The sequence below is a fragment of the Pezoporus wallicus genome, unplaced genomic scaffold, assembly GCF_028554395.1.
Source record: "Pezoporus wallicus isolate ANWC-B61680 ecotype Strahan unplaced genomic scaffold, APGP_CSIRO_Pwel_v1 contig_7545, whole genome shotgun sequence".
Lineage (NCBI taxonomy): Eukaryota > Metazoa > Chordata > Aves > Psittaciformes > Psittacidae > Pezoporus > Pezoporus wallicus.
The window spans coordinates 4,879,826-4,893,626 of record NW_026642398.1 but is presented as its reverse complement, the minus strand read 5'-3'; the positions used below and the strand labels follow the sequence as shown (position 1 = coordinate 4,893,626).

The window sequence follows — 13,801 nt, the reverse complement described above, 5'->3', positions numbered from 1 at the left end:
ATGAATGAAGGGCTCCAAGTTACAGCACATGAGAATATTCACAATAAATGTAAGCATTACATCCTGACTGACTCTTTAGAGAATCAAGAGTTGAAAGATGAGGTCATGGAACAGAAGAAAAGGAATTTGATGTAAATAGTAATATTCAGGGGTTTTTGAGGTTTTTCACAAGTCTACCCTTCTGAAACCTAAGGATTAGATCTCACTATTCTGAAGACACCCACCAGTAGGTATATTTAGAAAACGGCCTGAAATTGAGCACAGGAGTTAACAGTGACAGATGCCACTACTCAGTGTCTGCATTTCTAACTACTTCATAAATATTCAGCAGTTTATGTATTGCCAATAAAGTATTATTCTCCTATTTTGATTTCAAAGCCAGCCTGTAAGTTGTCTTTTATCAGTTTCACTGACGTTATGGAAGATTAACACCATCAAACAAGTTCAGCTGGAGAGTTTTGATACAATTTCTTCCTATATGCAATTTTAGTGTAATTGTAATTTCAATCTTTTTGCGACTGTATTAAACTCCACATAAAAATGTAGCATTTTTCTCAATTAACTGGTTTTTGGAATAGAAGACTCTAGGAATCTACAAGTGCTGACAAAATCTTATTGGGAAAGAGCTGCTCATTTGTGGAATTAGGGTCTTTCAAATGATACAACTTATTACCTCTGAACCTGTTCCTGCTAATTTCACACTTGTACCTGAACATGTTACTCAAATGAAAATTGGCAGATTAATAAAACCCTATAGCAATGTTTGAGCCTCTTCAAAGGCTGGGTTGCACAATCAGATTCATAATTTGGCACATGTAAGAAAAACATAAGCACAGCATCATTTAGGGGCTGCTGAGGGGCCACCTGAAATTCGGTAGATCTCACTCTGTCAAACTGTTCCTCAAACTTATAACTGTGTTCAAAATACACAATACATGAAAATTGAAGACCAGCAACACCCAACTGTACATCAGAACTATACTAGTTATTTTCATTTATTTATATTAGTATACTTTTATGCACAGTTGGGCATTGCTGCCCTTTAATACGCATTGTATTAAATGTTTCTCATTGTGCCCAGAACACTAAGACAAATACACATTGCTGTTTCATAAAGTTAAATTAGAAAAAAAAAAAAACAACCAACCAACACTCCCCTCCACAAACACTACTTTAAGTTAAATACTGCAATTGTCACAACTCTACATTCTTGCTAATACTTGTCAAGATGGCAAGACTAGAAGCCTGCACCTGAAAGAGCCAAAATCATCAGTAAATGCATCAAAAACTACAGAGTAACATGAAAGCACAGGCAAGAACACACCGTTCTATGTGAGGATGGTAACAAAATTTTTCAGTAACAGAATAATTCAAAGACCTTTCTTTAAGCAGCTAGAAAGTCATCACACCAAGTTCCGCAGCAAACGATCTTCAAAAGGGGGGTCTTTTTCAGTGTAACAGATTGCACTTTGGAGCACTAAGTCCCTTCAAAGTGACTGTGTCAAGCGCCAGCCTCTCACCAAAACCATCCAGCTAAAACCAAACCTTTCACAGCTTTTTTGTCCCGGCCAGTCCCACAGACCTTTGGAGCTTACATTGTTAGTTCTGACTGTTTTAAGTGCACTTCTGTCCCTGCACTGAGAGCTTGTGACAGTGCTGGTCCCTCTGTGTAATCCCATCACTCTCAAAACCAGACTTTAAGAAATCCCCTGTTGCAAGCTAAGTATTTCAGAGCATTCAGGTCACAACACAGAGCTCCAGAGAAGGTTTCCACCACCACAGCTCTAGCTCTTCAGAATGTCCTTGTCATACATGATGACAAAGACACTTTGAAGGCCTTACTTAGGCTGAGGTTGTAGTAATATCTTCATCGCATTCTCAGCATGCAAGTTTTCCTCTGGTAAAACTAAGTTATTTATCCTATGCCATTCTGGAGTGCCTGCCTTTTAAATGTCTTTATGGTTGTTTTTTGAGGGACACAAACAGAAGCAAAGTATCGGGAGAGCTGGATCTACCTTTGTTGGGGACCAGCTGCATGGTCTAATCAGCTACTTCAATTTCAAAGTCACTTCCACACTTCCTGAGATTTGCTTAATCCCCCTATTAGCCAATTTGAGAATATCTAAGAAACTTAAAAAAGTTCTAAAATGAAGTGAGCTTTCTAACTTAAAGTACTGTGCATGTTCCGCATCAGGAATGAATTAGGGCCATAAATATTCTTAAACCTAGCAAAAAGATTAATCTAATACTATCACAGAACTTTCTTATTTATGCTAAGTTTCATTCTAAAATAAGGCTGCTTACATATACAGTGATGAGAAGAAAAATGAAAAGCCTCTGTATAGGCAGCATCTAAAGCAACAGACCACTATGGAATTTATTTAACAAATCAAATAGTACTAAATATGACTTACATGCAAAACACCAGAAACATCAGAAGCTATCATATCACACTTATCAGGAATGAGACATTCTGATGACACAAATATCTCTTATGAACATACATAGAACACATATGATCATATATTACAGCATCTACATGGCAATCCTGCTACTAATTTCCAACGAGACTGTGTGACTCCAACTCCAACTCCTGACAGCTTTGTTACCAATTCTGTCAATAATGTAAAATTAAGACCATGGCCACAATAAAAAGTGTTTAGGCCCAAATTGGACAAATACACTGTAGAAATGAACAATCCATTCTCCTCCTTTTGTACAATTTTCTAGAGGACTACAGAGTCAAAGCCTGCTCCTACATCTATTCGGATCAACAGAAATGTAATTTCTAATGCCTAATGAAACAGAATTAGTTCCCTGAGTTATAATTCCAAAGACTGAGGATGCCCAGAAATCTTCATCATGCCATTAAAATCAGAATTTTCACAGAAGATTGCCAAATTACGCTGATGTCCTATTAAAATGCAACTTGGCTACAAGGATCTGATGTGCCCAGGAGGTGGCTACACACATGTGTGAAGGAGGCTAGAGAAGAATTTGCTAATGGCTAGACAGACTTATGAAGTCTGGCAAGCAGCAGAAATCACAGCTCACAAAATGACAAGCACCTGCACACTGTACTGCTCAAGCAAGTTTTTTTGTGTGTGAAATAACTACTAGTAAAGATGACTGGCATTCATTATGGAAGCAAGGACCAAGAACAAAAGCCATTTTCCAACTGAATGCCTGATCATTAGATCATAGATTCTGTGGTTAATTCCCTCCCTTTCCAGTACTTTGCATTCTTGACTACACAGTGGCACTGGTCCAGAGTGCAATATCATAGTCAGACCAGTGATGGTCTGAAAATTAACACTTCTCAGGCAGGAAATAAGCAATCACAGCTCGAGTATCTCACTTCCTACTAACAGCTCTAACTATGCTGTTACAGGAAAGGTCAGCAGCATAATGAAATTTCTGAGCATCCTTTCAAGGACAAGAATCATTTACACCGCAAAACGCAGGTGACAGCAGATGTAGGCACCTAATAGCAAGTGGTGGTTCTGGATGTGAACTCTCATTTTATTTAGGAGCTTCTCTTGCAGCATCAATTACATATATAGATTTAACATCATTTCAAAGCTCAGCACACTGAGTACTGTAAAACCCACTGGAGGTTGTAAACAAACTCTGGTACCTGTATCGGCATTCTTTAGTTCCACAGCTGGTCCCTAATGTTACCACTAGCTCATTCATAGAATCATAGAACAGTCAGGGTTGGAAAGGACCTTAAGATCACCTAGTTCCAACCCCCTGCCATAGGCAAGGACACCTCACACTAAACCATGTCGCATAAGTCATCATAAATGGCCCATCCCTTTCCTAGCTATTATGAAACTGAAGTGAGCCACACATGTCACATAAAAGCCAATAATTGTCATAACTGTCATAGACAAGAGGTAGAGATAAAAGGTATGGAAAATCAGGGAATATATGCAAAATTTTGGTTTTGAATCAAGCTGAGCGTCAATTTCCAGACTTCAAAAGTAAAAGTCTTCCCTGTAACAACAATGTGCAGCAAATCCACAGGCAAGATGCAGCACATATAAACTCCTCCTCATCATCGCCCAGGCAATAAATAATCCCCAATTCAGTACAAGACTTACATGGTGCATGGACAGAAAGATGGGCGGCTATACACTCAGTGACAAGGGTGAACAAACAGTAAGTTGATGTTTAATAACCATCATTTATCCTATTCACCAAATAATACAGGGATTCAGGTGAAAAGCAGCCAGCAACAAGGTAACGAAAGATATGCATTCATACAAGACACTGAGATGAGATGTTGGTATCTTCTTTTGATACGTTGATATCTTTTATGCTCCATCCCTGGCAGCATTCAAGGCCAGACTGGATGGGGCTTGGAGCAACCTGGTCTACTGGAAGGTGTCCCTGCCCAGAGCAGGGCAGGGACAGTTGGAACTGAATGATCTTAAGGTCCCTTCAAACCCAAACCAGTCTGTGATTCTATGATTCTGTCTCTAGGGAAGATTTAATTTTAATGTTTATGGATTCTGCAACCTAAAATTAACATTAAAGAAGCTTTCCACATTTAGCTGTGCATAGTTTCTTAAAGTGCTGTACTTTGGAATGATTGGCCCTGTGTACATTAAGCAAATATACCAAGCAGTGGGATCAAAGGCCAATATGAGAACTGCCAAGTTGAGTCACTAAGTTCTAATACATAAATTTTTCAATCTATTTAAATACTCAAATATATCTGACAGTAAGTATCAGTAAGCATCCTTCTGAAAGATCTCACTGTGACACGGGTTTTAATTATGAAACGCATTTTCTCAGTTCTATTTAGTATCATGAAAACAATGCTCCTGGTGGGAGCTGAAGGATACTCATCAAGCTTGAAAAACAGGCACTTACATAAGCATATGGGATATCCCATCGCAGGGTCTTTGTCCATAAGTAGTCTCAGACATCATTTACACAGATTTTTGCCATCAGATGGACATCATAAACACAATAAATTCAAAAGCAGCCTAAAAGAATGTCTATTATGTGAGCTTTCTGCCCATTTCATAACAAATTCAGATTCTGTTTAAAATATCTACAGAACTCGGGGAAAAAAGGGGAGGAGAAAATGTTCCCTTTTGTGTCAGCTCTTCCATTTTGTCTTTTTAAATCTGCCCTGCAGTTACAAAGGACTAGTACTTAAGAAGAGTAGGAGGGGCAGTGGTCTGTACTGTTAGAAACACCAACTTCAGCCGTTGGAAATGCTGGCCATGAGCCTACCTGCTGACTGCAGAAGATGACCTGAAACCACTAGGCAACAGCTTTTTTAAGTAGCTGAGCAGAAATCGGCCACATTCTGGGAAAAATTAACATGAATCCTTAATTCAAGCACCACATTTCACTATTAAAAGGAAGTGTAACAACAGTATTTATCACTGTACCTTAAGTGAGTTGTGACGTTGCTTTCTCATGTGATTAGGAAGGATTTGTTGTATGTGGTGCATTCTGTCAAGTGTGTGTAAGATTTATTTACAAGACAATGCCAGCAAAAACCATAATGTTGTGTAAAGAATGAAGAAAGATCCATCTGTGTGAGTATTTCCTTGCTCTTAAAGGACAGAAGAGTGACTGTTGCAATTAAACAATTGGTATTTTCTCTTCTGCTGGAATAAGAATAAAAATATATTCAGGAGAAGGGTAAACTGCCTTTTGCAAGTGTTTTACTGCATAAATTATTAAAATGCCAAATTGCAAGGATGTAGTTCATGCCAATTTTCTGGCAGTATCAGTCAGAAAGATTAAATACAAATAGCATGCCTGTCAAACACTTTCTGAAATGCTAAACTGTACTTTATTCAACACCAGTACCTTCATGTAAAATACATGAGGTCGTATGTTCCACCTAAGCACTCCAGATGGCCTTCAAGAAATACTCTAGTTAAAAGTAGACTAAATTCATTATGCTGGGAGAGCAGGCACTTGCTGAGCACCCTTTTCTAGAGGTCAATTTGAAACAGGAAGGAACTTACCTATACTCATACCTTGTGAGTGCATGCACACTATAACCCCTCTGGGTACACACAATCCTACAACGTCCCAGATCAGCTATACTTTGCAAGCAGAAAGCATCTTGCCTTTCTGACAGAATCTTAACCTATTTGGGCCATTCATGCAAAACAATAAAACAACAACAGGAACAAGCAAGGCAACGATGATGTAAAGAAAATAACTGTTTTTTTCTTACTCTTGCAAGAAAAGCATATAAGTAATTTCACTTTCTCATTCTGTAGTTTTAAAATATTTCTCATTCTGAATACCATAATAGATTTTTGAAAGTATACTGTGAAAAAATGCAAGCAGGGTTGATGTAGAAAAGATTTTTCCTCAAAAGATTATTCAAGAGATAATGTTGGATCAGAGCAAGACCACAAAGCAGTGTATTGCACAAAGAGGCTTGCAGCCAGGCATGCCACCCCTTGTATAGTTTCACATAAAACATGTAACAGGGCACATTGAAGAAGGAGACCTGACCTCTTTTTAACACAATGGCATTCAGAGATGGAAGGCTTCATGAATAAGATAGGAGCCCTTAAAACGTGATCTCTTCATCTTTGTAACAGCAGCAGAAAATGATAGGTGTTCAAAGAGATTGGCTGCAAATAGTTGGAACTATTAGGAAAAAAATAACTCTTTTCAACTTAAATTTCTTCCTTCTATAGTAATTAAGAGAGGAACATGTTTTTGTTCTACCATTTTATGAAGGAATGAAATTCAGGTCCATGGAATTAAGTGGCGTAACAATACTGAACTCTCTCAAAACTCAAGGAAGCTGAGAATACCAGGAAAATCAAAGGGAGAAAATGGATACAGACATAACCTATAGGAAACCACTACAAAATGGACCACATATCTAGTTGCTGTAACTCAGGTATTCCCTGCACAAAAGAAAGCAAAGACTGCTCAGGTAAGAACCTGTATCTTCAAATATTGCCATGCCATTCCAAACACTGTGATGATGACTCTTGGGACAAAGGTACCATCTTGTTTGTTACTCACCAGTTCTGTGTGAACTTTAAGATGTGCCTGGAGCTTGTATTTATCAGGAGTAGAGTAGTCACAGTGTTCTGTGGGACACTTCAGCAAAATATTACTGTGTTTCTGAATGACGTGACGCTTAAGGCAGTTTTTGGTGATGGAAGAGTAATTGCACTGGGAGCAGTAATATAAATGTTCTCGAGTATGCGTACGAACGTGCATGTCATAATGTACCTGGTACCAGAACAACTTGCCTGAAAATAAAATTAGACATGAAGAAAGTAAATTCTACACAACTGCAATTGAAAATTCTAATACAGAACCAATTTTCTTCCAGGGTAAAACACACTGTTTGAATTTCATCTCTTTTGGTTTACTGAAAAGTTGTCCTAAAGTCACTCTGCTACTGAAAACCTGTTTACAAAAAACACTTTTGACCTGCAACAGCCTAACAAAGGCAACTTTAATACAGATCAATGATCTTTTTCCTAATGAGAAAGTCCTTTAAATCTGTTTTACTCTAGAAAGAATCTGAATGCAACTGTACACCAAAAGAGATTGTCAAAATCTTTTTGTTAGTTCCTCTTGTGTTACTCCTCTAAAAGCCCTTCTGACACAATGGCACCAACAAGTGAACAGCAATTCATCTAATGTGCAACATCATGGTGTTTCAAAAACTTCTTTCAAACTTTGATTCTTGCCCCTTCTCAAGACTAAAGACTACAGGATAAATCCCAAATTGTTTCTTTTCCTGTAAAGACAAAAGTTTTCAGTTAGAATAAATGGGAATGGTGTATTCCTCCCTCTTTGATAAATTCAAGAAACCAAATATGATCAGAACAGTCTTGATCTGATACTATACAACGAAAATTTTCAGTTAAAAACACATGGTTCAAAACAAGTCACAAAAATATAGCAGTACACATGTATCTACTGTACAGAATGACTATTATTACACATAGAATCACAGAATAGTTAGGGTTGGAAAGGACCTTAAGATCAACTAGCTCCAACTCCCCTGCCAGGGGCAGGGACACCTCACACTAGACATCCCCACATACTGTATGAGAAAGAGTCTGAATTTTGTATTAAGCTGATAATGAAATTTAAGCATTAAAACATGGACTGACTAATGCTTATCTCATGTCTAATCTGCTGCGCTTGGCCTCAGTGAAAGTTAAGAGGTGGGAAGAGGCAAGTGGACAGAAGTGATCTAATTCTATCAAATTTCACATCAACACAAAACTGAGCATAACAAAGCACTTCTTTACTATATCCCACTAGTGGGTTTTTGAGGAGATGAGTCATTTCATGCTATTTACACAGCAAGAAGTAAATCTCATTGGACTGCAGAATCCATACTGAACTACAAAACGAATACTGCTGCAAAGATACACAAATACATCAATCACTAGTAACCAGAGAAGCAAGAAAAAGATGGCTCACTACATAACATTTTAAACCCCCAAACAAACATACGTCTGCTGCTCCTTACCACAATATTCACATTCTAAGTCTCCATAAACCTTCCTTATCCTCTCACACAGCTCTGTGTTCATTTGTCTCTTCTGCAAACTATCCAAGATCTGCATAAAGGCAACAGCTCCACTCCCACTGTCTGGTGTAGCTGCATTAGAAGAGGCTCCCTGTGGACCAACAGCTGCATTCGCTGCTGGTGCTGGCAGAGGGCTTGTGGTTTCTGCTGCGTTTTGAATTGGCACACTGCTTGTTTCTGATTCACTGGAAGGAACAGGCTGATTTCTCTCCTCAGAGTCTGAAAGGTTCTCAGTCACTGCATTATCCTGACTCGGAATTAAACTTTTGTCTTCAGACAGCAAAAGCTGAACTTCTTCACCCTGCTCATTTACTGAGCTGCTGGGATTAACTTCCTCTTCATTTGCAGGAGAGCCTTTTAACTCATCGGGACCAGAAGTACCATTTTTCAGCTGAAAGCAGTCTGATGCTACACAGGATTGAATGTCTGGGACTGCTACATCTGTTGTCTGACACGGTGTCTCTGTTACATTCTTCGCTAAAGGATTTTCGAATGCTAAGGAAATGGTCGTATCAATTTTTGTGTCACCATTAGATTGACCATTATGGTTTACATCCGCAGCTGTTGATTCACCTTTACAGTCAGATGGTTGTGGTGCGTTACCAGCATCGATTCTCGTGACAGCCAGCTCATCTGCACTTTGTGCTAGCTGTTCACCAAGGGCTTCTGGCTGGATATCACCTCCTGGCTCAAGCAGGCAGAAGCTCTGATTGATAGAACTGTTAAAAACAGAAGCCTCCTGCAAATCTGCATGCACATCTTTGATGTGAGCACGAAGTCTTACAGAACTGACAAACTTCTTCAGGCACACGGAACACACGTATACAAATGGGTGCTTTCGAACATGAAGCTCAAGGGCTTGGTATTTAGTGGCTCCATGACCACAGAGCTCACAAGCAAAGGGTCTTTCATCACCATGAACAAGCATGTGACGGTCTCGATCGAGTTCATTCTTGAATTTACGTTCACAAATATGGCAATCATAAAGAAGTTGCCTTTTGCCCTCTCGTGTCATTAAGCAAAGCTCATCAAAAACATCTTTCACCTTTTTATCTTGAAGGTCATGTGTTTCCTTGATGTGCTTGATCAAGTTTTTCACATCTGAGTATTTCTTTTTGCAGAAGCGACAATGCTGCTTGATTTTCTTATGAACTCTTTCAATGTGGACTTTGAGGTGGCCTTTGCTGAGACAAGTGAACGAGCAGTAATCGCAGCTAAACTTCTCCCCTGTATGCTTCCGCATGTGAACGTTAAGGTTGGCTTTGATTGCGCTGGCGTAACTGCAGTATGAACATTTGTAAGGTTTTTCATTTGTATGGATCCTCAAATGTGCTTGGAGGGAATGTTTAAATTTGAACACTTTGTTACAGTATTCGCATGTGAAGATCTTCAGCTGAGTTGGACCCAACCTAAAAAAAAAAACAAAACAAACCAGTTATGTTTATAGCACCGAAACTTTGTAATATGTCAAAATTACTCCAAATATCCATAATGGACAGAAATGTTTGTTTTTAAAGGTATTCTCCACAGGCCTTTTAAAACCTACAACTTATGCACAGCCAGGCTGAGAAAGTCGGGGCTGTTCAGCCTGGAAAAGAGAAGCTGCATGGAGACCTCATAGCAGCCTTGCATATCTGAAGGGGATGGGACATCTACAAGGATGCTGGGATGGGACTTTTCATCAGGGATAGCTGTAAGACAAGGGATGGTGGGTTTAAACTTAAACAGGGGAAGCTCAGGTTAGATATAAGGAAGTTCCTTACTGTGAGGGTGCTGAGGCACTGAAACAGGTTGCCCAAAGAAGTGGTAAATCATAGAATCATAGAATAGTTAGGGCTGGAAAGGACCTTAACATCATCTAGTTCCAACCCCCCTGCCATGGGCAGGGATACCTCACACTAAACCATATCCATCCCTGGCAGTGTTCAAGGCCAGTTTAGACAGAGCCTTGGGTAACATGGTATACAGTGAGGCATCCCTGCCCGTGCCAGGAGGGCTGGAACTGGATGATCTTAGGTCCTTTCCAACCCCAACCATTCTATGATTCTGTGATTACTTTTCAGCTGTTCCCTTATTTTAAAGGCTCAGAATTATTTCAGTTTCATGAAAATGGATAGGGAAGCATCTCATTCACATTTTGAATAAACACAAATGTAAATACTTCAGAATTACCTGCTTGATTTCATTGCCTGTTCATACGGGGTTTGCTGAATGGCATATTCTTGATAACCTCTTCGTTGTGAGGGGTCTTGAACTGTTGCCTCTGGAGCTGCAGGTTCACTTTCTTGGGAAGCAGCCTCAACAGGAACAATTTTTGTGGCTCCTAAAAGCAAGAACAAAAAATGCTCATTAAAAATAGCCTATTAAAATGTGTTACCTATAATATACAAGCATAAGCAAAACATTAAACTCTGTAATTGTTAGTGCACCTATTTTGGTTTCTGTTGTTAAATTCATGTGTGTAAAATGATAGATACACCTCCAAAACCCACCAGTATTTATACCACAGATCTGCTTAAATAACAAGCCACAACTGCTGGTTCTAGGGACTGTTCATGGTGCTTGATTTCTGCTATTATGTGATCCTACATCTAAATACTGCCACATTCTAAAAACTGTAACTTTTCAAAATGAAATTTTAATATCTTTGTTTCTGCCCCATATTACATCCTTTAAAACCTCAGACAAGCTGTTTAATCAGTTCCACAAATAAGGCTGAGGAAAAGACACTGTTTAGTCTATTTAAAAGTGCACAACTTTTCCTTATACAGATCTTTTACTGCTTGTATTTTGGGGCATACTGTCATCCTTCAGAATAAAAGAATACAAGAATACGTTCCATGTGCACTTCTCAATCTCCATTAAAAGCAGAAGGGGCTCTGCTGAATGCAGTAAGATCAGATTCTGTCCCTCAGAGCTTTACAGTTAGTTAAGGCACAAATAAGCATATTTTGAGATGTGACTGAGTGGAGATTATTTACTTGGGTGCTCTTTATTTTCTGAATAGTAGAAGGAAAAAATTAATGTTGGTCATCTGTAGTGAGCACTGAAGATACTGAAAATCCATATCAATATTAATTTACATTGAAAAAAAAACCACTGAGGTATATCAAACCAAGCACCCATTACTGATTGATCACCTCATTTTAAACTTCTCATCTACCCATGTGTTCAATGGGAATGCTATTATCTTCAACAGTTGAGATTACATACATTTGTCTATTTATGACCTTATCCATTCACAGATGACAATTATTTCACACTACTAACAAGTACTATAGAAAAGTCTTCAAAAAAAATTAAATGTTGCTTTCTGATCTTCTAAGTTTTCAGCCTATGTTACCAGAACACTGTAACTTCTATTCTTCCTGTCACTCCCTCTCATAAATGCCAGGTTGTCCAACAGGACTCCATCTATCAAACTGCACTATGGTAGCCCAGTGAGACAGGAGCTTGTCATTACAGTACAGGAGATGCAGTTCAATCAGTGGGTTCAACATAAAGATGATAAAAAAAGACATTAGACACCAGACCAGTATTCCCATATGTCAATATTTTTAAAATGGAAGCAAATTCTTCTATATTTAGAATCACTTTGTTAAAAGAAAATAGATCTTGAACTGCTCTATAAACATGGCTACCTCTTCCAGGCTTCTCATTTCCTAAACGTTAGACAAAGATCCTCATTAAATGCTCTGCACTAAACCTCCTCTGCATCCTTCTGCCTTTCAGCATGTTTGACCATTTCCTGAAAAGACTGAACTGTTTAACAGACTTTTATGCTACCAGGATAGAATATTAATCACCTAAATCAGGTGAAAAATAAAGCTTTAAAAAAGGCAAAAGCAGCTTTTAATATTTTTTATAGGTTAGCTCACTATGAGGTTAAACATTTTAACTTGGACAAAGAAACAGAAACTCAGACAGAATGAAGATTACTATCCTTTTCAACAGAGTGGGACATTAGATTGGCTGAGCCAAATCAATCTGCAGCTCCATGGGAACAGAGCTACCTGCTCAGAAGGGTAAGCTTTAATTTTCCTCACCTTGCTTAATGCCATATTTGCTTTAAATCAGTACAAGGTTAGCTTCTTTTCTCTAGCCCTCTGCTCACCTACATGCTTGTGATGCCAGCACGAGAGTTTGCAAAGATGAAGAGGATCAGAAAAGGGGTCTCTGGCTAAGATCTACACAATGTCTACACAATGTCTACACAATGATCTAATGGACAGGAATGTGTGGCTGGTGCAGGAGGATCACACTCCCCCTGTGACAACACTCTGTCCTTACTGACCCAGCTACTTTAAAACGGGTAATCCCAATCTTCCTCCTTTCCCCCAAGAGACTCATTTTATCACCACTTTCCCTCTTCCCACCTTTGAAACTCCAGTGGTCCCAACATGAGACATTCCAGTTTGTAAAACTGGCAGTGCAAATACACATGTATTTATTTTACCAGCTTTCTGAAGCAGTTTACTACAAGTGGCAGTGCAAGAAAGAGAAACTGGGATGGAAGAGACAAGCAGGAAAGCTCCCTTGGCATGAGTGTGAGGTTAAGTCCATTCAGATGTGCTACAAACCCACAACCATCATACTGTGAGCTACAAGAAAGAAGTCAGCTTAAACACAGAAGACTGACCAGCTTAATAGAAACAACTTCTATCAGTTAAACCAAGTCACTCCCAAAGTAGTAAACAAAATTACATTCTTCCACTTCCTCCCTGCTTTCCAAAAACCTCGATGGGAAAAGGAAACAAGTGTTCATAAGTTACAGCACAAGATACAGTAGCAGGGGGATACAGCTGGCCTTTTTATAAATAGAGGTTCTTCAGTGGAGATCAGGGAGAGAAAAACCTGCACAGTGTTGTAGCAGGAATTTGTAGAAGAAAAAAATTGTAACTCCTTTAGAAATTAAAAAATAATTAAATGAATAATTTAAATAATCAAAATATTTTGTGCTATTTCTGTACGTGTATGTACTTCGTATATCCTAATGTCTAAGTGGAGATCAGTCACAAGCTGCATTCCTCAGGGGTCAGTATTTAGTACTGGCACTGCTCAAGAACTTTGCCAGGGACATGGACAGCCGGATTGATGCACCAAGTCTGACACTGACACCAAGCTGCGTGGTGTGATCAACATGCTGGAGGGAATGGATGACATCCAGAGTGACCTGGACAGGCTGGAGAGATGGACTGATGCCAACCTCATGAACTTCAACATGGCCAAGTACAGTCTTAC

General features: G+C 39.0%; 1 protein-coding gene across 3 annotated transcripts in view; it reads right to left on the bottom strand.

Annotated features, from left to right (window-relative positions):
- Nucleotides 1–13,801, bottom strand: part of ZFAT (zinc finger and AT-hook domain containing) — a 72,156-nt gene that overhangs the window by 32,739 nt on the left and 25,616 nt on the right. For all 3 annotated transcript variants that reach the window (XM_057429848.1, XM_057429849.1, XM_057429850.1), the window contains exons 5-7: nt 10,733–10,883; nt 8,501–9,969; nt 7,027–7,259 (exon numbers count right to left, since the gene is read on the bottom strand). In XM_057429848.1, the coding sequence (XP_057285831.1) occupies nt 7,027–7,259; nt 8,501–9,969; nt 10,733–10,883 (1,853 nt within the window). The remainder of the gene's footprint in view (nt 1–7,026; nt 7,260–8,500; nt 9,970–10,732; nt 10,884–13,801) is intronic.